The 26,653-nt window shown below is 35.3% G+C and overlaps 4 protein-coding genes and 1 long non-coding RNA gene across 6 annotated transcripts; 2 read left to right on the forward strand and 3 right to left on the reverse strand.

Moving 5' to 3' along the window:
* Positions 1-2,329: 2,329 nt before the first annotated feature.
* On the reverse strand, positions 2,330-3,084 carry LOC109582742 (uncharacterized). Its single transcript, XR_002185208.1, has 2 exons — positions 2,999-3,084; positions 2,330-2,602 (listed from the first exon to the last, which is right to left on the reverse strand). It is a non-coding gene; the product is annotated as an uncharacterized LOC109582742 (long non-coding RNA).
* On the forward strand, positions 3,027-7,266 carry LOC109582741 (uncharacterized). The gene is made up of 14 exons (XM_019997650.1): positions 3,027-3,129; positions 3,176-3,718; positions 4,094-4,254; positions 4,317-4,529; positions 4,584-4,716; positions 4,871-5,182; positions 5,242-5,748; positions 5,886-6,005; positions 6,059-6,088; positions 6,136-6,248; positions 6,298-6,444; positions 6,494-6,668; positions 6,721-6,777; positions 6,827-7,266. The coding sequence occupies exons 1-14, from the start codon at positions 3,105-3,107 to the stop codon at positions 7,144-7,146; spliced, it is 2,856 nt and encodes a 951-aa protein (XP_019853209.1). The 5' UTR covers positions 3,027-3,104; the 3' UTR covers positions 7,147-7,266.
* Positions 7,267-7,340: 74 nt separating this feature from the next.
* Positions 7,341-10,281, forward strand: LOC109582748 (dual specificity protein kinase shkB-like). 2 transcript variants are annotated; one of them, XM_019997662.1, is made up of 6 exons: positions 7,341-7,408; positions 7,468-7,993; positions 8,212-8,369; positions 8,417-8,584; positions 8,662-8,803; positions 9,011-10,281. In XM_019997662.1, the coding sequence occupies exons 2-6, from the start codon at positions 7,567-7,569 to the stop codon at positions 10,201-10,203; spliced, it is 2,088 nt and encodes a 695-aa protein (XP_019853221.1). In that variant the 5' UTR covers positions 7,341-7,408; positions 7,468-7,566; the 3' UTR covers positions 10,204-10,281. The 2 variants fall into 2 exon arrangements, with proteins under 2 accessions (XP_019853221.1, XP_019853222.1); XM_019997663.1 differs by lacking the exon at positions 7,341-7,408 and having other exon boundaries at positions 7,442-7,993.
* Positions 10,282-15,701: 5,420 nt separating this feature from the next.
* Positions 15,702-18,619, reverse strand: LOC100634650 (metabotropic glutamate receptor 3-like). The gene has a single exon (XM_003387198.3). The coding sequence runs from the start codon at positions 18,582-18,584 to the stop codon at positions 15,825-15,827; it is 2,760 nt and encodes a 919-aa protein (XP_003387246.2). The 5' UTR covers positions 18,585-18,619; the 3' UTR covers positions 15,702-15,824.
* Positions 18,620-19,176: 557 nt separating this feature from the next.
* On the reverse strand, positions 19,177-24,738 carry LOC100634776 (tetratricopeptide repeat protein 4-like). Its single transcript, XM_011406166.2, has 11 exons — positions 24,594-24,738; positions 24,428-24,542; positions 24,095-24,256; positions 23,367-23,444; positions 23,260-23,327; positions 22,770-22,826; positions 22,173-22,259; positions 21,582-21,787; positions 19,889-19,976; positions 19,423-19,508; positions 19,177-19,375 (listed from the first exon to the last, which is right to left on the reverse strand). Exons 1-11 carry the CDS (start codon positions 24,714-24,716, stop codon positions 19,288-19,290), a joined length of 1,158 nt encoding a protein of 385 aa, XP_011404468.2. The 5' UTR covers positions 24,717-24,738; the 3' UTR covers positions 19,177-19,287.
* Between the last annotated feature and the right edge of the window lie 1,915 nt (positions 24,739-26,653).

The following is a 26,653-nucleotide window of genomic DNA, read 5'->3' on the forward strand; positions in this document are numbered from 1 at the left end:
TGTCATCAATGACCGCGCCCCCTAACGGAAGCAATGGCTACCAGCAACTTTAGCAAGCTCTAACTTTCCCAAAGCAAGTCCAATGCAAGAATGCAACTAGGAATAGTCTATTTGGGTAGTGTAAATTAAAAATAAGCAATAATCTCAAATTTCATTTTCGCGTGCAAGCCTCCCTTTAAATGAGACACAACCTCCAGAGAATTTGCTTGCCTTTAAACAAACTTTTCGTCCCTTCAAGTTTGCCCAATAAAATCCTGTAGGACATGTGCCATTTCTGAAATAAATTTATGTAAATCCAGCAATATTGCCACATTGTGGAGCACTATCCATAATACACTTGACCAGGGGCGTATCTAAGCTCTGAGAGTTGGCTGGGCACGGAGAAAAAATATGCGGCGCGCGAAGCGCGCCGCGAAAATTGTTAGAGCTAATTAATATTCATGATGGGCGTGGTCAATTAAATACTGCGATTATTACTTTAATTAAGCTAAGATGTGCACTTCAGTGCTTATATTTTCTTCATTAGTAGTAGTACTGGCCTTGGGAAGACATTCAAACAGACTCAGCAGAGTTTCTTAGCCATTTTCAACTCGATTACTTTAATAATTAATGTGAATAGTCTAATAACTGATTGGTTAGTAGTAGTTATTATTTAAAAAATGGCAGCCCAATTGCCCAAATGGAGCTATGGAAGTCTCTACCATGTCATCATTATATTTACACTGGCTAAAACTATTAGCTATGCTAGTCTTGTCTCATTGCTATCATAATAAAGTGAGCAATATTTTTAAAAGGACTAATATACAAAAGAAAAAAATTTTTTGGTCTGCTGAGTTGGTCGGGCCACAGGCCCACCCAGGCCCACCCTTAGATACGCCCCTGCACTTGACAAAGTACTCTTCCTTGGTAATGGGTCATACAATGCGTATTCACCATCCTTACTTGTTGGATTATTTTCAAGTATTTCCTTGCAAGATGTAGGCTTGGCTGGAGGAGAAGGCGATGGACTTGGAGTAGAAGAAGAGGTAGGAACAATTATAAATGATGGACTCGCAACAGAAGAAGTGGTAGGGGGCACTGCAGTAAATGATGGAGATGCAGATGGATTAGCCCACCACAGCTGCTTAATGCCTCTACACAACTTTCCAAAGACTTTGTAAGAGCGTCAGTTACCTTTTTAGCACATTCACAAGAACTAGCAGCACCTACAGCTTGAGCTTCCATCTTGACTTTTTTGGCTTGATTGAAAACAGTGCCGGGCTCCTTGTTACATTCTTCCATAGCAGTAAAAGCATCAGTACATCCTTTGAGTGATTGAATGAGAGCTTTATTGACTTTCTCCTGACAGGAACAATCCTCTGCAGTAGCAACTCCATTGAGATACAGGAGAGACAAAAGGAGCCCAACAGCAACCACGATAGCAGTAGCCATTGTGTTATAAATAAGACAGACCAATAATACGGACTGACAATATAAACTGTGTTATATTCTTATATCCAAAAGTCTTTGTAAATGAAGTGTCGAGTTGTGAATACTACAGTGTCTGCTGGCACAAAATAGTGTTGGTTGTAACAGGCTACAATAGCCTATTAATTCATCATGTGATCACAATAAGGCACAGTGACAGTATACACATAGTCTAGATCTATAGCATTAATATTATCAAACAAATTCTCACTTATTTTTTGTAAATCTTCCTCTCTCTACCACTCTTTCTTCCCTTCTGCAATAAAACTCTGGAATTCTCTCCTATAAACTCTCTTCCCCTTTCTCTTGTATAAAACTGTAAGTTCATTGTAACTTATAACTTTATTAAGTATTTTATTTCTTACACCATTAGCAATTGTGCCATTGTATAAAAGAATCAAAACACTAATTACAATTTAAAAGAGCTATTAATACTATCAAGTATAATGACAATCCAGCAAACTAGCATATTTAATAACAATACACTACAACACTTAAAGAAGTTTTCTGACCCTATGACCTGTGTCATACTTTTGTATCCAAAAGTCTTTGTAAATGAAGTGTCGAGTTGTGAATACTACAGTGCCTGCTGGCACAAAATAGTGTTGGTTGTAAAAGGCTACAATAGCCTATTAATTCATGATCACAATAAGGCACAGTGGACAGTACACACAGCCTAGATCTATAGCATTAATATTAATTACAATTTAAAAGAGCTATTATCACTATCAAGTATAATGACATTCCAGCAAACCAGCATATTTAATAACAATATGTGACTACAACACTTAATGAATTTTTCCCATTACAACCACTATAAATGCTGTCTTAAGGCTCAGTGACATTTATCATGAATAAACTGTTTGTTGTCAAGAATTAAGATTGAAAGTGTAATATCTAATACTTTATAAAAATAATAATTACACCTAAAAATTTTGTTAGTTGCATCAACTTTTGGGTACATTATATGCAGCTTAGATTAACTTTAATAAAACAATTTTGCCTGATTTGTATTGTTTCTAGTTAGACTCACTTCATGCTAATTCCAGTACTGAGTACTGACAGGCAGCAACAATATAAGTTGACACAAGCAGCTCTAATTAATGTGACGTATCAGATGACATTTCTCTTTATTCTGTAAAAATACAATAAAAGATATGGCTACATAATCTAGTCTAATCATCTGTTTTGATTGTCCATAACAATAATTGACCAACATAAATTGCACTAGGATCAGAACAATTCAAAATCACTATTATTTACAGTATACTCTATTACATGCTGTTTCAAGCAGTTAAATATATAAATATTAAAAAACCCGAATCAACTTGAACTAAATGCGTAACATAAACATGTAGACTAGTTCTACTTCTAAGTGTGAAATCACCGAGGAAATCACTGAAATGTAATAAATTTGCCCTTGCCAAAATTTATTTAAGTCACTTGCACCTCCTCCCAAAATTATACAACATCTATTTGATCTTAAATATCATTACATTTGTAATAATAATTAAAATAATCAAGCTCTTACATTGCAAATCTATCCATGACTAGATCTATGAGCCTCTATCTTGTTTGCATCACTCAATAGGTGGAGCCTGTGTGGGCAGGGCTGGTGTGCATTCCATTCTGAAATTATGTCGACCAAAAGCTCGAAGAAAAGTGAGGTCTATTCTCTTTTTTTACTATACAAGCTGTTCTTTATTAGGTTATGAGCCAGGAGAAAGAAGGAATCATTCCACTGTTAGAGTAGGAGACAGCCTCTACATGTGGGGAGGGTTCCGAACTGATTTCCCTGAAGTTCACAATAGCAACGAGAAAAGAATGAAGTCCTCCGTTGTTGAGGTGTACCACTTACCTACTGGTATGTGGGAGCAGAAACCAACGACTGGAAATCCTCCATTGGGCATCCACGGTTATGCATCCGCTGCGATTGGGAATGAGATATTTTATTTCGGAGGTGACTGTAATCATCAGGGCTGCTATCACAACAGCTTGCATAGTTTCAATGTGAAAACTTTCAGATGGAAAGAACTCTCTCCGACTACGTCTCATCATGGTCCTATGATGAAGAGAGATGCTAGCATGGTAGCAATGCGAATGTATGGCGAGGACTACCTTGTTGTTATTGGAGGCTGGGGACTGTCCTATAACAATACTCCAAAACAGCCTGAAGCAGAGTATCGTGGATTAGACCAAGTGCCTGATCTACACCACTGCAACGAAATTCATTACTATAAACTCTCATCAGGTTAGCTATCTAATCTAAGTTTTCTCACTACAAGTTATAGATAAACTACAGATGTTGAGGCTTACTGGATATACAAGAGGATGTTAGTTGATTTAGAAGCCGAGGCGAAGCTGAGGCTTCTAAATCAACTAACATCCGAGTGTATATCCAGTAACACGAAACAGCTGTAGTTTATCTGGTTTGTACTACAGTGTGTGGGTGTATGAAAGGCACTGTCGTCTAACTACCAGAATTGGCAGTTAGATGATGGCTTCTAACTACCCCTGCTGTGGTCTACACTATATAAACTCCTGGCGGTGCCTTTGATACACCCACACACTGTAGTACAAAAGCTATTAGATAACTAATATAGCTTATTTTGTTTTAATTGTGCAGGCGAATGGATGTCACCATTAGTTAAAGGTGACAGACCACCTCCAATTAGTCACTTCACTCTAGCATCACTTTCTACAGACAGTGCTATATTATTTGGAGGTCTAAATGTAACAGAATGGAGCAACAGACTGTATTTTATCAAATTTTCCAAAAAATCATTGGTGAGTTAATATAAATTATAAAGAAGGCATGGGGTTTATTTTTTCATTTTTATTATTTACAGGATATCTCAGAAATAATCCCCAAGAAACCATCACAGTGGCCTCAAAAAAGATATGCTCATTCTGGGGTACTCATCAATACCATTGATTTTCCTGAGCATTTAGCCTTGCCAAAAGAGAATTATAAATCAGGATCATATCTACTTGTGGTAGGTGGAATGAACTCGGAAGATTGTTGGTTACTTGATATTAGCAATGGGACAGCAAAACGATTTGTAAGTGAATTTTTAAAATCATCTTGAACTAAATTTAAATTTTTTTATTTCTAGTTTAATCTACCAGGAGCTGTTACAGATAGATTTTATCATTCTCTCTCAGTGTGGGAGCTAAGCCCAGACACATATCAGATAATTGAATTTGGTGGAGGAGGTCAATCGAGTAATACTGCAGTTTCTCAACTTAGTAAGTTAAAATAAGTACTGCAATAAAATACTATAGAACAGAACCTCAAATAAAAGTCGGACATTTAAATGTCTGAACATTGTTTGAATGTATTTTGAGGTGCTGCTAGACTATGTATTATTTAAGAATATTAATAATTTTGATTTACATATAGGACGCATTAATCACGAATGGTTTTTTGAAGCAAATCCAATGCAACCAGATCTTGATCTGAGAGAGAAAAGAAAACGGAAATGGTCAGAGAGACAAAGCGAGGAAACTTCACTACATGTTAAGAAGCAGTCACTTGAGAGAGAACTGGAAGAAGAGATAAGAAGGAGAGAGCAAACCACAATCAGGTTAAGGAAAGATCTGCAAGAGAGAGAAAAGCAGCTTAGAATGACTGAGGAAAGTTTTCAGGAGGCTTTGCATCTGGTAAAGGATGAGAAGGAATCAGCTCAATTTGAATACCTGAGGCCTCAGTTAGGTTAGCATACAGTGCACCTTATTAATGTTATTATGCATACTAATGTACATATTCTATAGATTTATTAGATGGGGATGTTGTTATAGCCGAAAAGAATTTATTCCTTCCATTGGATGAAACTAGTTCATTCAGATGGAAGAAGTATGGATTTAGATTTCAATGCCCACAAGGTGCTGTCTCCAAAGGCACCAAAATGGCTATTACTGCATTAGTCGGTGGTAATTTCATTTTGCCTAAAGGTACTGTGCTAGTCAGTGCAGTGTATGCAATATCAGTATCTAAGCCACTTTTAAAGCCACTGGTAATAGAGCTGCAGCATTGTGTGGATCTGAGAACAAATGCTCAAGCTGATTGTCTCAAGTTTGTCCGAGCTCCACTGAAGTCTCCTTATGAATTCAGTCCAATTGATGGAGGATCTTTTAATGTGGGCAGAAGATATGGATCTATCAAACGTGACCAGTTCAGTCTTGTTGCCATTGTTGCTGAGATGAGTAATGAGGAATCGGCATCACCTAGTGGGAATGGTGAGAGTGAAGAAAATGATGATCATGGAACATCAAATCAAGGTATAAAAAACATGAATCATTATTTTGACGAAGGTATTACTGTAGTATGTATAGAAGCCATGTATATACCGGTACTCTATAATAACCTACATGTACATGTAATAGTGAAGTTTGTGTTACTGGTATAATAACTATAGATTTCATTGAAGAAATGGTCACAGAAACTGCATCAAATGAAGCAATGGTTGGTCATGCAGAGGCTATAGCAGAAACACGTTTAATCGGTGATCAACCTACTTCTGCTTCTCAAACTGAAAGTATGTATATCAATATAATAACAGTATATTGTTAAAATTGTTTTCATTGTCAGGTTTAGTTCAAATTGAGAGCAATAATTATGGTAAGAATTTTCATCATTATTAATAAATATTGATGATCACTCTTTAGTTAATCGAAGTGACATATGGTACACTGGAATGATGTACCATGAAAGAAGAGACACTGGCTATCGGTGGATAACTATGTACACTGCTGTTAAGGATTTAGATGCTGTGCTACAGGTTACATAATTGTTGATATTAAATCATTATTATGTTAACTTTAATGTAGCATATAGAGAATGAACACAGTAATGCTGAAAGAGACGTTGTCAATACGTTTAAGTTTAATCAAGGTCCAAACGGTATTATAAAACTAACTTTGGGAACACTTAATGAAGCAGGATGGTCTGTTCAGCCTCATCAAGAGCCAATGGAAGTATATGCTACTAATACAATGTAATAAGTATTATCTTTTTTATATAAAGTTGCATCAATCTGTAATGGACAACATTCAGTCATCACCAATGGTATCAACTCTTCGATTATCAGTTTATGCTGTACCTGGTGTTGCCAATATGCCACTTCATTGCCCCATTGATTTAACAGGGATCAACCCTTCCACTACTATTTTTATCAATAGGCTACCTTCTACTCGTATAAGTATGTTACAAGCAGCTACTATGAATACGAATTTATTGTATAATTTTTGTAGCAATCAGTACTGGCTCAAGTTCAATTAACTTTGATTCTGTGAGATCTATTCCAGAAAGTTAGCTGATTTAACAAACTAACACCTGCTTACTCTTATACTACTTTAGGTAGACGAGAAAAGGCTTGTGAAGCAATAACAAACTCTACTGGTATCATAAGAGATGCACTTGATTTAGGTACATTAGCAAATAAACTACTGGAGAAGAGAATCATAAATGAAAGAGAACAAAGGGAAGTTCTAGATGATAGGACAGGATTAACCACTGACCGAAGAATGGACAAGTTACTTAGTTTTGTTAGAACAACCATTAGATTAGATTCAGATGGTAACACATTTCTTTTGTTCATTCAAATAATCACAGAAGAGGATACCATTAGAACTGATATGATAGCTAAAAGACTAGTAGAATATTACAACAATAATTAATTTGTGACTTCTTAATTCAATAAAATTTTTAGCAAACTGGCAATGTTATATTCCACAAGAATTTTGCAGGTCTATTGTTATAGATGATGTCACCATGTCACCGCCCTCTAGATCTAGCTTTAAAAGAGGCGAAATCAATCTCGAGATACAATCATATGTAGTATCTATGATACAATCATGCTCTCGGCAATGTTTTCCGGCTCACTATCTCGATCTAGTGATTCCATAGACTTTCTCTTGAAGCTTGAAGGTCGCGTTGAAGGTAAAAGCACTCCTATTCGGCACTTTTAACGTTAGCTCTATGCCGTCTCCCTTTTATAGACCACAAGCCTGTAGAAAGAGGCTATCACTCTACAGTTCAAATAGGTGAATACGTATACATGTGGGGTGGATACCAGCCTCATCTCTCCAAAAAACGCAATGAAGATGTGTCATCGATCATGGAGGTGTTTCACTTGCCATCCCGGGATGTGGGAACTGAGACCGACCTCAAACACACCCCCTAAAGGGATCTATGGTTACGCATGCACTGCAATCGACAGGGAAATATTCTTTTTTGGAGGCTATTGTAACTCATCCAGCACTTTTCAAAATAGTCTCTTTAGCTTCAACACTGACGCTGATGCCTTTAGCTGGAGAGAACTCTCTCCTACTTCTCCTAGTCATGGTCACCCAATGGTAAAGGGGTACTCTGGCATTGTTGCAGTACAGGTTGGTGGTAAGGACTACATTGCAGTAATTGGAGGGAGAGGATCATCTTCACCTGAACAGGCTAAAGCTCAATATAGCCAAGGTTTTGGTGCACTTCAACGCTGCAATGAGGTCCATTACTATAAATTATTGTCAGGTCAGTATGTAAATTATATGAATATTTTAGCGGTACTGGTAGCAGTGATTTCTGAGGCCATTTCCTCACCAATATAGTATCAAGAGTAAATAATAGGTATTATTTACTCTTGATAGTATTAAGATTGATTATTGGGGCCCAATAATGAGTAATTTAAAATTTGTTGTTTTTTTGAATTTCATAGTCTAAATATTATGAGTACTATTAATAACTATTAGGTGAATGGGAGTCTCCTGTTGTTACTGGAAACAGACCACCTCCTATCAGTGGCTTCACCATAGAATCGCTTAGCAAAAATACTGCTCTGCTGTTTGGAGGGGCTACTTCTTTTGGACACAATAGCTGTGTTTATATTGTGACCTTCACCAGAAAAGTGGTAAGTATACACTAGAACATTATATAATTTTTTTGATAAATTTTTAGAAGTTCGTAAAGATATCTAATCCTGGTGGATCAGTAAAATGGCCTTCAGGAAGAAGTGCTCATTCGAGTGTTATCATAAATCATGGTTCGTCAGGACAGCACCTGTTAGTGATTGGTGTTAATGACTGCTGGGTACTTGACATTATCAATAAGACCTGGAAAGAAGTGGTATGTATACATAATATATTTTTTAATTCCCTCTTAATTCTATGATAACATTAATGTGCATTTGAAAAATGCCACAGGTTACTTTACCAGATGTTGTTACTAAAAGAAATAATCATTCCTTATCAGCTTGGAGCGTGACTCCTGCTACTACTTGGATTGTGCAGTTTGGAGGATATAAAGGGAGAAAAATGATTGGAGATACAACAATCATTGAATTCAGTGAGTTATTTTTTGGACTCGTTCAGTAATGCACAAGTTCAAAAGATCAATTTAACAATTAAATTTTAGCAGCGAGTTTTTATGTTTTGCTTTAAAATAGCTGCATTCTTATTTTTGTCCTAAAAAGGAAGGCTTGTTGATCATTTCTAAACCATACTGTTTTGATATAGATTAATAACAATAATAATAATAGTGTATATTATATAGGGTATAATGCCGAGAACGATTGGTCTGTTGACGTAATACCTCCAGATCAGTATCAAGATAAACTAAGAGAGAGAAAACAAGAATGGGAGGAGTCTCAAGTCATTCATCGCCAAAGGGACAAAATAATAGAGCAGAGCCAGACAGAGCAAGGAATTATAGAGGAAAGGTTACAGCCGTTAGATCATGAAGAAGTGAGGGAGCAAAGTAAAAGGGATCAGCAAAACAAGGAGCAGAATCATCAAGGACACCAGGAACAGAATACAGATGAACTTTTAGTCTTAGAACAAAAGTTTTTAGAACAACTTCAAGAAAAAGAGAAAGAATTTGAGAGGGTAATACAAGAGAAAGATGAGGAATTGAGAAAAGTGAAGAATGAATCTCAAGAAAGAGAACAAGAGCTTCTTAAGCAGTTACAACAGGCCGAATCTTCTTGGGTTTTGGATAAAGAAGAAATTACCATAACAGAAGGGCTTGTTGGTAAAGGAAGTTGGGGAGAGGTCAAAGTGGGCATTTATTGTGGCTTGAGAGTTGCTGCAAAGCGTCTTCATGATGTCATCATTTCTCATTATAATATCAGTACATTCTCGCGTGAAATGAATATTGCTTCCAAGGTACGTCATCCCAATCTCCTTCAGTTTATAGGAGCCACTAAAGAGGGTAACCCAATCATCCTGACAGAGCTAATGCACACCAGCTTAAGGAAGGAATTAGAAACATCAAGCACAATGCCTTATCATGTTGTACTAAGCATCAGTCTTGATGTAGCCTGTGCTCTCAATTACCTTCACCTCTTCAAGCCTCATCCTATACTGCACAGAGATGTCAGCAGTCCTAATGTGCTCCTTCAGCCAGTAGGTAATGGATGGAGAGCTAAATTGTCAGACTATGGCTCGGCTAATCTCCAACATCTCATTGGATTCACTGTTAACCCTGGTTCTCCAATCTATTCAGCACCCGAGGCGACAAACCCACATAATCATTCTCCTGCTATGGATGTCTATAGCTTTGCTGTCCTCTTGATTGAAATGCTCACTTGTCAGTTACCAGAGCCAAAGGAGAGACAGACTCAGCTCAGCACTGCAGTAAAGGACCATGTCACCATTAGACAGCTACTAGTGACTTGTCTTAATAATGAGTATGAGAGTCGCCCAAATATGTCTGATGTCATTAGAGAGCTTAAAAGGGAAATTTAATAGTTAACCAATTTATGCATTTTATACACTGACAATGCAAGGCTATACAAGCTGACATTCAAAGTGCATTTCTATTGTAATAAAAATTTTAAAATTTTCATTATTCTAACAAAAGACATTAAATAATACACTAATAATAACAAAAAGAAATAATAATTTAAAAAAACGAAATAATAATATGAATATTATTATTATTATTTCTATATATTTATTATTTTAACTTTTTAAACACAAAAAACAAAAGGCTTTCTACATATCAAAAATACATGGTTTATGTCCATATATGGTATGGGCCATTTGACCACGGACCACACCATGTCTCAGTACATGTACATACATGTATTTGGTACATATACACTAGCAATGTATTGTACTTGTATTTTAAACAGCATTAGCAAAGATAAGTTGGTTTGACTGTTAGTGAGTATTGCTAACTGCATATTTATACTAGAGATAGCAGGGAACCATGAGGAGGGTAGGATATTATTTGATCCTTCTTGTACTTCTAATGTACCATATAGGGGGTATATTTCCCAGGTGAAAATACTTGACAAAAATTACCTTTTAACCTAATCACAAAAAAATTTTGCGTTTCTCTTCTATTGACCATTATTATTAGTATGATAAAATTAATTTTTATAGATAAAAATTTTGACAATTTTTTTAAAATCGTGAAACTAGCGAAATTAAATCCATGTGAAATATACCCCCTATACGGTAGTTGATAGTTTTATTGTAAATTGGAAACTTTATTTAAAAAGGAAAAATTGTTTTAAAAGAAACAAGAAATGGAATTCACATATGCATGAGGTTAACTTTCTAAAATGACAATTATTAGTTTCTGAAACTAATAACTAACAATATAATGATTAATTAAAACTAGCAGCAAAAGTTACTAAAACAAATCAACAACTGATTCACGACTAGCACAGCGTCTAACATCAGTAGAACTTGGTACCATAGCTCTCTTTTGTTGATCAACAGTTAGATGTGATTCAGTGACATCTAAAAGAGGTTCATCATCTTTATCTTGTTTCTTGAAGAACTTCTTAATTAGAGCATCATAACATTTCATATCTGATAACTGCAGGTAAAAATGATAAACAACAATCAAAATAAAACTAAAAATAAAAACAGATAAACAAGTATTGTATAACAATACTTTACCATTTTCATTAAGAGCTACAAACAGAATAATCATGATACATAAGTTAAACAAGAACCAAACTTCAAGTACATTGTTCATTCTTTTCTTGTAAACTCCACCAAAACAATAACCCAATGATAGCACAGTAACTAACACTGTCAATAGCATTGACAATAGGAAGTGCTGTGACTGAATGAAACTGTCAACTAAAGTAACTGATAATAGTACTGGTATCCTAGCCACTAGCAGTAGACCAGGCCAGAACCGATACTCATCTTTCATTGGGCCACTATAAGCATCAATAATAGGCTTGAAACGACTCCAAAATTTTTTGAAAACTTTGAAATTTGAAAGATACTTTTCATAAAAACGATTAAGTAGAAGGAACAGTGTGTATGGTATGACAAAAAAAACAGACACCAATAGGGCAAATCCAAATAGTCCAGCATGCTTCCCTTTAGCATATTCAACATTAGGATCCTCATACCATAAACTAACTGATCTTACTGACTCATTTTTACAGTGAAGAGTTACCTCACGCTTGTGTAGTACAATAACAATAGTACGTACTAGTTTAGTATACGAGAGAAGAAAGAGTGTAGATAGAACAGGAACAGCATGAGACCCCATCAGTCTTGATATCTTACCATATCTCCTACACAATTGTATAATGATAATGATAATGATCCACAGGTAGAGAGGGAAAGCAAACTGGAGCCATTGTTTAACATAACTGTCCATGCCATTGTAAAAACATATCTCAAACCCAAAGTCTAAGTTAATCCATGATATGACTTGACTCAAGACTGGTAATGCTCCTTTCCTTGAAAAGACTGGCTCGTATAACTTGACAATGTTAGCATAGAACAATAGACCATTGAGTGTACCGACTGATACTGTTAAATTGAGAGCAATCAGTAGAACCACAAGTAATATACCCATCACTGCAAACAGAGCAATCCAAGCTATCATCGTGTAATTATTATGACATTGTTCACACTTGTTTGATCCCATTAGTAGACTGTATCCCTCTGTACATGATCCACACATTCTGTGTCCTCTATTATCCACACATTGAGTATGAGTGTCATTCAACTTGAAAGTAACAGGATTAGGAGAACAATAGAGGAGACAGTCCTCATTGATAATGCATGCCTTAGGATTGGTTGCATTAGCATTGAAAAGTGTACTGGTATCATATGCTCCAATCCACAGTAGACCATTGTGTGTAATGTTTAGACTATTTATATCACATGTTACATTCTCTCTTGAAACACTTTGACTGCAAGTACAGGAAACTTGTGACTTATCTAACCTGAAACCAATGGGACACTTTTTAACAGTGAAATAAAGAATAGCATATCGATGGGTCGTTGTCAGTAAAGGAGAAGTACTTACTAAGCAACCTGTTTGAGTCAGCTTTGGTGTGTATTCAATCAATGAACAAGTATTGGGAATATGTGTTTGATTGAGCAAGAAATTGGTGTCATTATCATATACTTGTACTGTACTATCTGTTGGAGTATTTTTTCCAAAGTAATTGTGACTAAGCAGTGCCACATTAAACTTCAATGCTTGACCTGGATAAATGCATTGATTGCTTGCATTTATACAGTTTTCATAAGTAGTTGTAGCATGAGGATCACAAAAACACATAAATATTGGATTACCTGTTGAACTAATGTTTGGGTTTGTCAATTGGAATTGATTATTGTCTGCCATATCAAATATGCCATACATATCATCACCAGCAAGCCCAGCAGTATTATTTATTAATGTAAGAGGTATATTTGGTGTCATTAATTTTATGTCACTGTGTGTTGACTCTTCAGCATAGATCCCTCCACCCTTATAAGAAGCATGATTATCAATAAACTCAAAGTTAGCTGATGATGATACCATCAATCTTGATGAGTCATTTATTGCTAATCCTCCTCCAACTACTCCAGTATTGTTTATAAATATGAAATTATCTTTAATTGTTACTAATGATGATGTAAGACTCAATCCTGTTGAGGTACTGTTAGCAACAGTAACATTACTGAGACTAGTAGCATTATTGTTCATTATCTTATTTCCTCCATTTCCAATAAGTGCAGTATCTATTATATCAATTTGGGTTAGCTTCATAAATGTTCCATCAATGAATAATCCTTCATTTATATTGTCATGTATTAAACATGATTTAATAATAATGTGATAGTTTACTGCTCTAAGTAAATACTGTTTACTAACGATCTTCAATCCTTGTGAATTATTAGTAACTTGACTCTCTTTAATCACAAGTGTAGAAGTTAACTGAGTACCAGGATATGTGCAGTCACTTGATTTTGAATATAAATTAAATTCAATAGGAAAACCAGAAATATCATTATTATCTTGAAATGATGAGTTGGCAATAAGAAAATAAAAAAGACCTCCCAAAAAAAATTTGAGATTGTTAGTGTAGCAGTATTCAACCTGATTGAAGATGATTGATACATTGTATGTGGAACCATGATTCATTTCTAGGAACAATGCAGCACCAGTAGTAAAGGTAACATTAGTCAGTATCAATGAGTAATGGAGTAATTCACTCCTACAACTTGGAAGAGGAATATACCCAATATACAGATTATACTCAGTAAAGATAACTGATGATATCTTAACATCAAAAGTATCCGATAAAATCAATTTACCATACCCTGATGAGGCAAAGGTAGAATTAGTTATTGTAATATCATTGGATGAATCAAACTCTAGTGAACAACTAAATGATAAGTTAGAAATAGTGACATGATCACTGTAATGTAATGAAATGCTATTAGCTTCTTTGTTGCAGTGGATACTAGGAGACTGATCCAGTCCATGTAGAGTAACATTCTTTACTACATTCATGGTAACATGATCAATGATGGTAGTAGTTCCAATGAAGTAGTAGATGGTGTTATGGTATATAGACATATACCCAGCAAGAACGTACACTGATAAAGGATTACAAGGTGACTGAATAATTGAACTGCAGTCATCAGACACATAATACTGATTAGAGGAGACACTGCAGGAGCTACTGAAGAATAAGAAAACAACTACTAACAGGAGAGACATAGCTGCTGTCTGGACCAATATTTTGCTTATACAGTAAATTATAATATTTATAAATGAGTTAATGGACAAGTGTTGATAGTTGTAGTAACCACTGCTTGGGTCAAGTATGGCTTTTATTGTGTATTAGTCTTAAATGTGGTGAGTCTACTCTAGCCGCAGGAAATCTGATAATTGGTCCGCTTTGGTAATGTAGTTTTATTAGTAATACAGTCAAACCTGCTATGTGACACCTCTATAATTATCACAGGTAGTATCAGTCCCAATAAATAAATGTGTATTAATGAACCCCTGGAATAAGGACAGGCTCATAATTAGGACAGAATTTTGGTCCCAAGGTGTCCGGAATAGACAGGCTTGATTTTACTAAAGCATTATAATAATATTTACAATCATTTATTTGTTAATCATTTATTAAGTTACATAGTCTCGTGCCCCTGGGCAACGAGACTATAATTTACATTGCATTTATTTATTTATCCTTCTTGCTTTCTCGTTCCTTTTAATCGATTTCTTTTTTCTTCTCATTTTTGTCTTTTCTTTATCATTCTTTCCCTTTCTTTTTGAAGGTTGAAGTAACTTGAGCAACTTTTTATTACGACCAACTTGGGACTTGGCTAGTCTGAAACTTTGACTTCTCACTGTGACATGCTGCAGCAAATGACTCTTAATTTTCGTCCTTCTAGTTCAATTGTTTCATTTTTCTTGCAAGCAAATAAGAGAGAGAGCTGCTGTCTTTGAATTAAACATAAGCAAACCCTTTGTTGATGCCGGTCCTGGTGTCTTTAATAATGCAAAAGCCATCAATAGGACCACAGAACCTTGAGAGAGAGAAATGATAAAATGAGGAGATCATTTTATTCTGATTTTTATTAAAAATGGGATTTTTATTGGAAATATTTCAGGAGCTGACACATTTCAATACAAGAGAAAGATGAGGAATTGAGAAAAAAGAAGAATGTATGTCAAGAAAGAGAGCAAGAGCTTCATAAGCCGTTATATACAACAGGCCAAATCTTCTTGGGTTTTGAAAATAAAAGAGATTACCATAACAGAAGAGCTTGTTGGTAAAGGAGGCTAGGGAGAGGTCACATCAATGCCCAAAGTTAGTAAGTCATTTCATTTTTAATGATAAAATTTCAAGTTACGAGCATTTATTATTTCTAGCACATTGAATGGTATAGATCTAAATGCAAAATAGTGGAGAGTGCATGTTCAGCAATTATAATGCTTAATCTTGGCAATACAAGCATATAGGCTGCAAAAATTATATTTAAAAAAATCTTCAATATTTAAAATTGCATTTTTCACTGCAGACTATAATCATGCTCACAAATATTTATATTATTATTAGTATTAATTTTAATATTAAAAATGCTGAAAACTTCTTCTACACTGTCCTTTTAGCTAAATTTATACTGCCACCATCTTTGTGATCGGCTTTTGGAAAACTGTTCAGCAAAGTTGGTTGTGTTGGCATTGCAGTCTCCAGGACATTTTGCTGAGGCCAGAATATCATGATAACCACTCTAGGACCAAACAAGCAGAACAATACAGCCAATGCACTCAATTGTATCGTAGAGGAGATCACTGCTGTTTGAATGGTAGAATCATTAGTAGCAATATAGGAGAGTATGAAAAGGAACCACATCAGACCCAGTGAAAATGTAGAGAAGGAGACATACTTTGACTCGTTAAAGTTAGCAGGGAATCTAATGGTAAGGACTGCTAGTGCATTGCTAGCAATAAGTAAAGCACTGAAATACAGCATCTGTAATATGATCAATGCAATGTGTGGGGAGGTACACTTTAGGATGAGTGTTGGATAATCGTTGTGATTGTTCTCGTCAAGCTTGGTTGAGGTTATAGTGTCTGGATGGACAACTATCATTGAAACTAAAACAAAGCTCATTTGTACACCGACCAACAGGAATGTGAACAGAATCTGATGGATTGATCCAGTGTATTTGGGACGATTTGAGATGCTCTTGTGTAAAAATATGCGTGATATTCGTATTAACTTTACTAGTAATGCGGAGAGTACAAGGGAGAAGCAAAACCAGAGACCAACGCGTTGGAATCCACAAGAAACTGGCGAAGGCTTTAAGAGAAAAACGATTGTTACAAGAAAGCAGAGGGTCAAGCCAATGAGTAGAAGTATCATTTGTTCTCTTCCTGAAGACTTGACTATAGGAGTATTCCAGAACCAAATAAAAGCACATGTAACAAATACAACTGCTATTAATCCAACTGCAGACAGCACAATCAGTACTATGCCCCATGCATCGGTTGGTTTAAGATATGAGTGAGAAATATCAACACAGCCAGTGCTACCAGTTAACGGATTATTGCCCCACATGTCACTAGGACATGTTTGACATGATGTATTAGTTAACGAAGCGTTGGTATAGTTTTGCCCAAGACATGGATCACATGTACCACAGCATGAGGATACAACTATGCGTTTAATGTGGCCCGGGCTACAAACCTGACACTGTGATTTCAATGTTAGCACAGGCATATACTCTCCCTCACCTGATGAAGTTATTCCAAACTGACTCCTAACATTAGGGTAGAGTTGTAGACGATTATTTGAGACACTACTGTCCCAAGTCCCAATGTTTACTAAGCTAAGCGGAGGGCAGTCATTAGAAGTACACTTAATCAACTGGTAATTGAATATACTGTACTTTGCTACTGCAATGTTTCCCAGGGAGTCAAAATTGACCATATTATTACTGGGACTTGTGAAGTTAACTTTACTAATATACCGGAACAAAACGTCGCCGTTTAACGACTGATTATACCCACGACAGCTTTGATTGCCTGGGTACCATTGAACTGGTTGATCACAGTTATCCTGTATGAAGTTATCAATAGCGTGAGCTGCTGCATAAACTGCATCCATCACTAGAGGCACAACTGAAAACTGCTTATACTCTGAAGTATTAGTAACACTGGTGTTGTCACAAACTGGTATTCCATCAATTTTACACTTGTGATACTGCTCATAGTAGGGAGGAAACCATGGATTGCGTTTATTAGTGCTAGGGAGCAGCTGAGAGTAGTAGACATCAAATGAATCAAGGTTCTCAGAGAAAGCTGCAAAACCAAATTTTCCTGCAGTAACATTATTGAATTCCCTGTCTGTCAGTTCAGCCCACGTGTCACTAGCAATCCATACAAAGCGTCTTTCATTGCTATTAAGAGTCTGTATCCTATCTAGCTCTGTGAAGAGGCTACGTACGTGATGCACTGAAGCAAAAAGCACCACTACATTAGCTGATGAATTCAGTAGTTCACTTGCTAGGTTAGCATAATCTGCTATTTTGAATTCATCCGTAATGATAGCATCAAAGTCAATGCAGATACTACTGGCTGCAGCATGCTTCTTCACTTCCTCAATTCCTCTCTGACCGTACAAGTTATTGGAATTTATGGTAGAGATGTGGTCCCAGCCATAATGCACAATGAGATCAACCATGGCCTGTGCTTGTTTATCGTCAGGTGGGAATGTACGAAAGAAATAGCTATACAGCTCACGATTGCTCAAAGCAGTTGATGAGGATCCATAGCTTATCTGGGATTTTTGGAAGAGACGGAGTAGGCCAGCCATTGGTGTTGTGATGAAACTCTCAAATGCTCCTATAATGACTGAGACTGGGACTTGCTCTGATGTGCTGGTGTTCACAACAGCACAGCTCTCCAGCTCCAAATCCCCACTGGATAAAACAATATCTATAGTCTCATCCATGGCCACATTCTCCCTTTTACAAGTGTCCCTTATGTCATAGCCCAGTGTCAAGTTAGGGAGTAGAGTTGGATCAGAGTTGACACTATCAATAGCAAACAGCATTGCCTCCAGCATCTCCATGCCATCTTCCCATATCTCATCACCACAGCTGCCAACACCTGTTCCCCCAGAGCTGTAGTAGACTGTGAAAAGACCTCCCAGGACTATATCTTTCCCAATCCTGTCCTGTATACCACTTATCCTAGTGTCACCATCAGATTTAAGGATAACAGGTTGACTCTCGTATTGATACTGTATTCCAAGAGTTTTGGGAGGAAGAGAAGTGAGGAGAAAGAGAAGAGTCAGTTGACAAATCATTCTTGTGAAGTAATGGCACACATCCAGTTTATTATGCATAATATATATCTAGTCCAATAGGAAGGAAATGCTGCTTAGAAGCCATGTATGTATATATAAAAATGACTGTATTAATATCCTGTGTATACTGGCATTATATTCATCTGCTCCTGCATAAATATATTACATAGTCCACTATACTCCTTAATACACAAGCTACCAGTATGATGTCATCATTATAATGATTATGAATATGAAAATACAATAATAATAATTAATAATTAAATTTCCATTGTAAACAAGGAAATACACGATGCTTGAAATACAACGTACGGTTCAATGGCATTGCTGACATAATTGTGACATTGTATTGGCAAGCACAAATAAAATGTTGGTAAATTAAAGCTAGACTGAGGCTATTATTAGTGTCCTTGTTTACAAATAGACTGAGCAACAACAGGATGTTGTGCCAATTATACACCAGCCACAATCGCATATCATTGCTGTTTTTTGTATTATTTATACTAAAGCTAAAACCCTATAGGAAATAATTTAGGCAAAACCAACTAAAACTTAAGGTTAAAAAAACATTAAAACTCGTTATGATACTAACAATAACATAAATATTAGTCTCTTTTTTTTATTTTCGACTTTTAGCATTATCATCATAATATTACAAAAAAGAGTAAATACTGATTTAAGAACTGGTGGAGCAGTTATCAACATTTAACATTATAAATATAATAAATAATAAGTCATTTCACTATGTCTTCTTAGAAAGAAAAGCTTTACTAAATGACGATCCAGTTACAATAAGGAAAAATGCCGGACTGCCACATATCACTACATACCTTCAATGGAAGGAATGACACACAAACACACTCTTCCTGACACTCACTTTGAGGAGTGATTGATAACGTCTGATAGTGAAGACTCCAATGGTACATTAACATAGTGACCTGTACTGTAATCCTCATACCATACCTACAAATGAATTACACAACAAAGAAGAAAAGAGAAGGATTTAGAAGAGAATACATATTCTATGTTCCATATAATGGATGCTTTGGGACAAGAAACCTTATTGTCCTTTATGTGGAGGTTATTTTATACAGTAAGGAATATAATTGATACACTAGGTGCTGTCCGTTAAATGGAGGCGTACGCTATAGAGAGTGTCCATTAAGAGAGGCTATATTGTACATAGCTATGATAACATCTGTATATACTTATACTGTATATACTTATACTGTATGTACATGTACATCGCAAATGCTTTTAGTAGCATTATTATAATGACAACAAACAATTAAGAGACGGAAACAAGGAAAAGATAAGGTCATACAATGTATCTACATTCTGACCTCAATTGTATGAGGCTTGTACTTATTTTCGCTATCCCAGTTTACTTCTTCTCCTTCTCCAAACATTAAATCAATGTGATCAATGAATCTATTCAAACAAACAAATTATCAAAAAAAAACAATAATTAGATACTATAAGGCAATACATAGTACGTGCAAATACACACATCGATATTAGATACATGGAGACACTGTGCAGGAAAATTTTTTAGAAAAAGCAGCTCTAACACGAGTCCACATGTAAAATAAATAAACTCTCCTCATGTTTACTGCTAGAATTGTTCATACAATAAATAGAGATGCATACCAGAGCTTACAGTAACATCTCCCCATAAATATTTTCGTAAGAATTAAAGCCAGTGAAGAACTGATAGTGAAATGGCTTATTTGACAACTATTTTATATGCGTTGCAATAAAATATACAATACAGGGCTATATACATTGTATCTGGCTGTATAGCGGGAAATTTTCGTGGTCCAAAAATTTCGCAAATCCATTCAAAAATCAAAATTTCGTGGCTTTCATTTTCGTGGTTTTCTACTTTTCAGCCATCTTGAACTGCATTGAATCAATTTTTGAGGATTTTATTTGCGTGAATTTAAAAAAAAACACAAAATCCACGAAAATTTTGGGTCACAAAATTTTTCCACTATTATGATATATACAGTACCGCTCAGCTATAACTTTAGTTACTTTACTTTTACTTGTGTGATCTTCAGCACGAGGTGCAGGTGGCGCTGGTGAAGAATCACTATGTATGTACACACTACAATAGACTGGTGCACCACAGAACGTGATAAGATACATGATGTACATGACAAATACACGATACAGGTGCTCGCATGTACCTTGCACTAGTGTGTGTTGAGTGTATAAAGAACCTGGACTAGTGTCATGTACGATAAGTAAAGTTATAGCTGATAAGTCAAGTTATAGCAGAGCGGTACTGTATTACGTACATGTAGAAAACCCCAACTACTGCTGCTCCATATCAAGTGATGATATCTTTAGTATGCTGTATATAGTTTATGCGTTAGAGGATCTGTTAGTAATGGGAATGAATATAAAAGGAGAGGTGAATACGGTATTGGGTCTATTTGTCTAAAGTAATTGATTATGATTATAAGCCAAGGTTAAACTAACTGGCTTATTGTACTAGTTACTGTCTTTGCTGTTGTTTATTGTTGTTGCATTGATAACTATAACTAAACATGTATTATACTATTACTGTTACTCTAACAAACACATACCACCATTACTAACAAAATCAAGTCAAACAAAAGAGAGAAATATAATACTTTATAAACTTGACCAGAGTCATCAATAATAATTAGGCAAAAAAAATAAATAAAATTGTGAGAGGAAGGCCTAGCAGAACAGGAACTGTATAGCAGCATGTACAGTAGTTAATATATGCATACACTACTGTAGGAAATTAAGTAATACTTTACAATAAATGCTTATATATGTTTCATAGAAATATGATGGTATAGTACCAGCTAGTAGACTAAACTGTGATAAGATGATAACTTAGTTCACATGATTAAAAGTACACATGCAATCTAAGTGTGCATGGTAAAGTACACATAATAAATTAACCTTGTTGTTGTACACATAATGCATACTAACTACGTTACGGTACATGCATGTCATGTATCAATATCCTGAACCTTTAGTACATGGATTATTAACCTGCTCTGCTCATGGAACGACTCAATTAAGTCACTAGTCCCATACTCGGGGTACAAGAACAACACAGGCCACACGAGTGAGGTATTGTCATCGTCAAATCTCACAGAGCCAGTGGGAGCTTGAGGGACTAGTAACTCTAATAGCCTACCATCATCTTCAATGGGTCTGTACTGATGGGAGGATGGGGCCAGTCTTATGCCTCTTGTCTATAATGAGAAGCAACATAAAGCGTGCTCTATTAAATATTAAAATTGAATAAAAATAGTTGGGCCCAAAATCAGTGGATAATGTATACTGCAATGGGGGAAAGGATTAAAATTTTAACAAATGTGAGAAAAGTCAACTCAAGTTTAAATATTAAATAAGTTTAAGCAAGGAGCTCTAAATTATACCAAATGCACGTAAAGTGTATAAACTCCATTGATGTACATGTACATGTACATACACATGTACATGTGTATGTACATGTGTATGTACATACACATGTACATGTACATGTGTATGTAAGTATGCTCTTGATGCATGTAAAGAATGTCAAATCAAGCCAAATTTATTACATGTACATGTGCACGTACATGTACATGCATGCACTTTTATTGCTTCAATCAGTTTACTGTCACTTTCCCTTTTCCTCTTCTCGTCTTGTTGTTGTTTACGACCATCTCTTTCATGCTTTTTCTGTACAAGTAAACAAATTCGTTATTGTGCATAGATTAAAACATTAATCAATTGTGACCATAATTGACAAAAGGTACCTTATGGCGGATTTTTCAATTCAACATTACAATGAAAAATATCAACCTATGAGTGCTCTGTTAGACATCTATTGTTTCTAAAAGTTACACAGTAACTTTTTGCATCCTCTGAAGTAATTTTATGATAAATTGAGGTCAGGAAGTTGGATTTTTTAGGCTATAAAGACCAATTTTCCTATCCGCCATAAGGTACCTTTGGTCACAATTTCTCAAAGTAAATAAGCAATACATGTAACTTAAATAAAGTTAGGTTAGAACTAGAATAGTGCATAAAGTACAGGTTCATATGTATATCAAGTTGTCGGGAACTTTTTGACATGAAACACTGAGAACAAAAACATTATGATGTACATTATGCATACAGAAATGTACTGAATGTACATGTACATGTACATGTACATGTACATTTAAAAAGAACATGTACATTAAATACCTTTTCGATTGTAGCTTTTTTCTTAAGGTCAGATAGTTTCTCAGAGGAAGGATCAACCTGCAAAGAATAATATAAATATAATGATAATTTAGCACTCACAGTGCTGAAGGAAATATACATGTACCTTAAGCCTACTATTATTTGCGTCTACTAATTTTAGTGAAATCAGCAAAAGTCATGTTTAGCGTTACTAATTTTAGCGTTTTAAACCAGATTAACTATAAATAATAACCATTATAATGAATAATTATTATTTTGGCGTCTATTTAATTTAGCGATTTAAAGCTCTCTCGCTAATATAGCTAAATTTAGTAGACGCTAAAAATAGTAGGCTTAAGGTAATCTTTTACATTATTATCTACTGGAGACAATATTGACATCATTGGGAATACAAGAATAATAATAATAATAATAATTAATCTAGTTGGTCAATTGTTCTATTTTTTTAAATGACCATTTCCCTCAGTATAATGTCACATCATCTCCTTACCTTAATCCCATCCTCGCACCACTCAAGAGTTTCGCGATACCTTCCTAGTTTAAATGTACTCTCGGCTCCTAGAAACAAGTAAATTAAATCACAAATACTACATGTACCTTTAATGTAAGCCTTAATGTGATCTGGTTTGATGGACTTGCACTGGCTGGCATCAGTGATAGAAGATCTATAATTACCTACAAAATACATGTACATGTAGCATAGTTACATGTCTACACAGAGTATTAAATGTACATGTATATCAGAAATAGCTAGAAAAGGATTTTTATAATATTTTAAATACATTATACATTTTTTATGAAGTTTGAGCAAATTCTGATCAAAATTGAATTTTTTACAAATTTTTCAAGTGGCTCAAAATTGGGCAAAAGTCCCTGTACTATAGTACAGGGTCACTGACCAAATTTCGTCAAAAATGACTAGGTGTGAATTCTCTATTTTTATATTTTTTCCTGATACATATACATGTCCTTATGTTATTTCTCAAATTTGAGCTGATTCTAATCAAAACTGGATTTTTAATGAATTTTTAAAGTTGCTCAAAAATTGGGAAAAAGTCCCTGTACTATAGTACAGGGTCACTACCAAATTTCGTCAAAAATGCCTATGCAAGAAATCTCAATTTTTATATTTTTTTCCTGATACATATACATGTCCTTATGTTACTTCTCAAGTTTGAGCTGATTCCAATCAAAACTGATTTTTTTACAAATTTTTAAAGTTGGTCAAAAATCAGGTGAAAGTCAGTATACAGGGTACGTACTTTATCAAAAATGACTAAAAGAGAATTCTCCTTTTCTACAAGGAGATTCATATCATTACCCACCAATGTAGTAGTGTGCTGCTGCTCTATTACAATAAAGAATAGCATTTAATTGAGTGTCTTGGGATCTCTCAGCAAGTGCTCCAGTATACAGCTCAATGGCTTCTTTGTACTTCTTCCTCTTAAACATTTCATTGCCATCTTCTTTGAGCATTGTTGCTCTACCTGTGATGAATTATGTGCATGGATACGTAACACTACAACAATCATCTTTTTGGCATTGATAATACTAGTTTGTTGTAATTTATGAGGCCAAGATAACAATTAATCATGGAAGTTGATATCACATGCAAACTAATGCAATAAAATAATATTTTATTATTTTTAATTACTAGCCTTCAGGCGTTTCCTCCTGATACTTGATTTCCTGTAATGCAGAGAGTCCAGGGGATTTAGCAACAGTGTCTGGATCTGGTGCCTTTGTCATAAAGAGAGGGATCTGTTCTAATTCCTAGTGTATTAAAAAGAATTTAAAGTTATGACTATAATTTTGAGGGCCCACCTCTTCCCAGTTGTCTTCAGACAATCCATCTTTATATACTGCCGGGCCTTTCTCTGCCAATATGGCGTCAATCAGCTCATCAGCATCAGGTATGCTTGGAGGAATTGCTGGAGGGACAGCCATACTAAGAGTGGGAGTGGTCACATTGGTTGTCACGTGAGTACACGTGGGCTCTCATTAATTCATTGATTATGTGGGTCCTTTGGAATGGAAAGCATTGCATATTAAAAACAATACCTCTTTCAGTTGAATGCACAAACTGAAGGTAATTTGTTTGTCTTAGCTTTATAGCTATATTTACTATTTACTTTGTCTTTCATAAAGTTTATATGTTATATTTCCCAATTTGTTTATATGTTATATTTCCCAATTTCCAGCGTCAGAATTAATCCTTAATGATCTGCACTGTTCATAAAAAATAGGTGAGAGTGAATTAGCACTAGATACATTGTACATGCTATCAGAATTCATTTTATAATTGTGATGCCATTTGTTGCTGTACTATTTGTTGCTGTTACAATAGGGTTACTTATAACTTACTTTTAAATCAATTCAGGTACAGATCTGGCTATATAGTGATTCAATGTAATATTCTCACTATAGCCAGATCCTTACTTGGCCAGAGTCATTGGGTCTAGCTCATTTTTCTGTTGATTTCCGAACAAGTATGGGTGTGCAAGGGTGGCCACTACGAAGACTAACATGAAGATGATTATGCTCATAGCAGAATAACATTAATTATTATTTTATGTTGTTATTTTAGAGGTATATTTTCCAATCTTTCAGTACATAACAACATACATTATTACTATGCATTAATCTACTCTATTCCCTGCACCCTTCTCTCTCAAGCTTTCTGCTTCCTCATTATGAAAACATGCAGTTATACAAACACAAGCAGTCCTTATATAACTTGAAAGTAAATCTATCCTTCCTCATTTGGGGGTAGCTGTACCAAGATATACTCTTGGCTATACCGGGCCAAAAAGAAAAATGAGAGGGATAGTTTTTGTAGTCTTTGCTCTTTTTCTCTTCTCTTCATCCAGTGACGCTGCTCCTGCTGCTAAGAAAGATTTCAAGAAAACCAGTGATTGCAGTAAAGTAAGAACCAATATTTATGCAACTATATTGTGATACACATTAATTTGTAACGCTTTTTATGCATATTAGAAAGCTAATGCAAGTTGCACATATAAGTACAGTGTTGATGCAAAAATAAAGGGAGGAGAAGAAATTGATGTTACTGCAAATGTAGACATATTTTGTGAATCAGGTCAATACAGTTATTGCATTTCAAATTATCTACTCTTGTTATGAGTGTTGCTATCATGTTATACATTGATTTATTGTATAGTTGGTATCTTTAAGAAGGAACCAGCCATTCGTCATTGTATCAATGTCAGAGATGCTGTGGGCCGAATATCTAATAAAGGGAATAAATATGATTCCGAGTAAGAGTCAATTTTGTAAACCTTTTTTATGCACATGATGGTTTAATGTATTACCAACATTCTTTCTCACTGTGTTAGTACTGAGGCCCCAGTTAAAGGCTTGGACAAATGGTTCTGTTTTGCTCAGAGTTCAAAAACTGGTAAGATATTGGGTGTGTTTTATCCCAAGAAAGAAAAGGAGTGGATTGTCAATATAAAGAAGAGCATTGCCAGTACTTTTCAAGCCAACTACAAAGGGACAACTGTAGCTACTGAAACTGACTCACAATCAAAACACAAATCACATTACAAGTAAGATATACAGAGTATGGTGTGTTTTATGTGTTTACATTTCTTTGTCTACAGGTATTATTCTGAGGGTAATAAACAAATTCAAGAAAGAAGGATTGACTCTGGTGATGTTTCTGCTTATGCTGGAAAGGCCTCCACTCAAGATAAAGACAAAACTCTTTACTTTCATGAGCATGATAAGCTTGAGATAGACAGCAACAGAAGAATACAATTTTCCGAAGGGAAATCAGTCCTTGAGCTTGGAGCAGAGGCAGAAGATAAAGCTACTGCATCAGATACCAATGATAAAGCAGTGCCTCCTCTGGAGCTATCAGTGAT

Source organism: Amphimedon queenslandica, unplaced genomic scaffold, assembly GCF_000090795.2.
Source record: "Amphimedon queenslandica unplaced genomic scaffold, v1.1 AMPQUscaffold_13360, whole genome shotgun sequence".
Lineage (NCBI taxonomy): Eukaryota > Metazoa > Porifera > Demospongiae > Haplosclerida > Niphatidae > Amphimedon > Amphimedon queenslandica.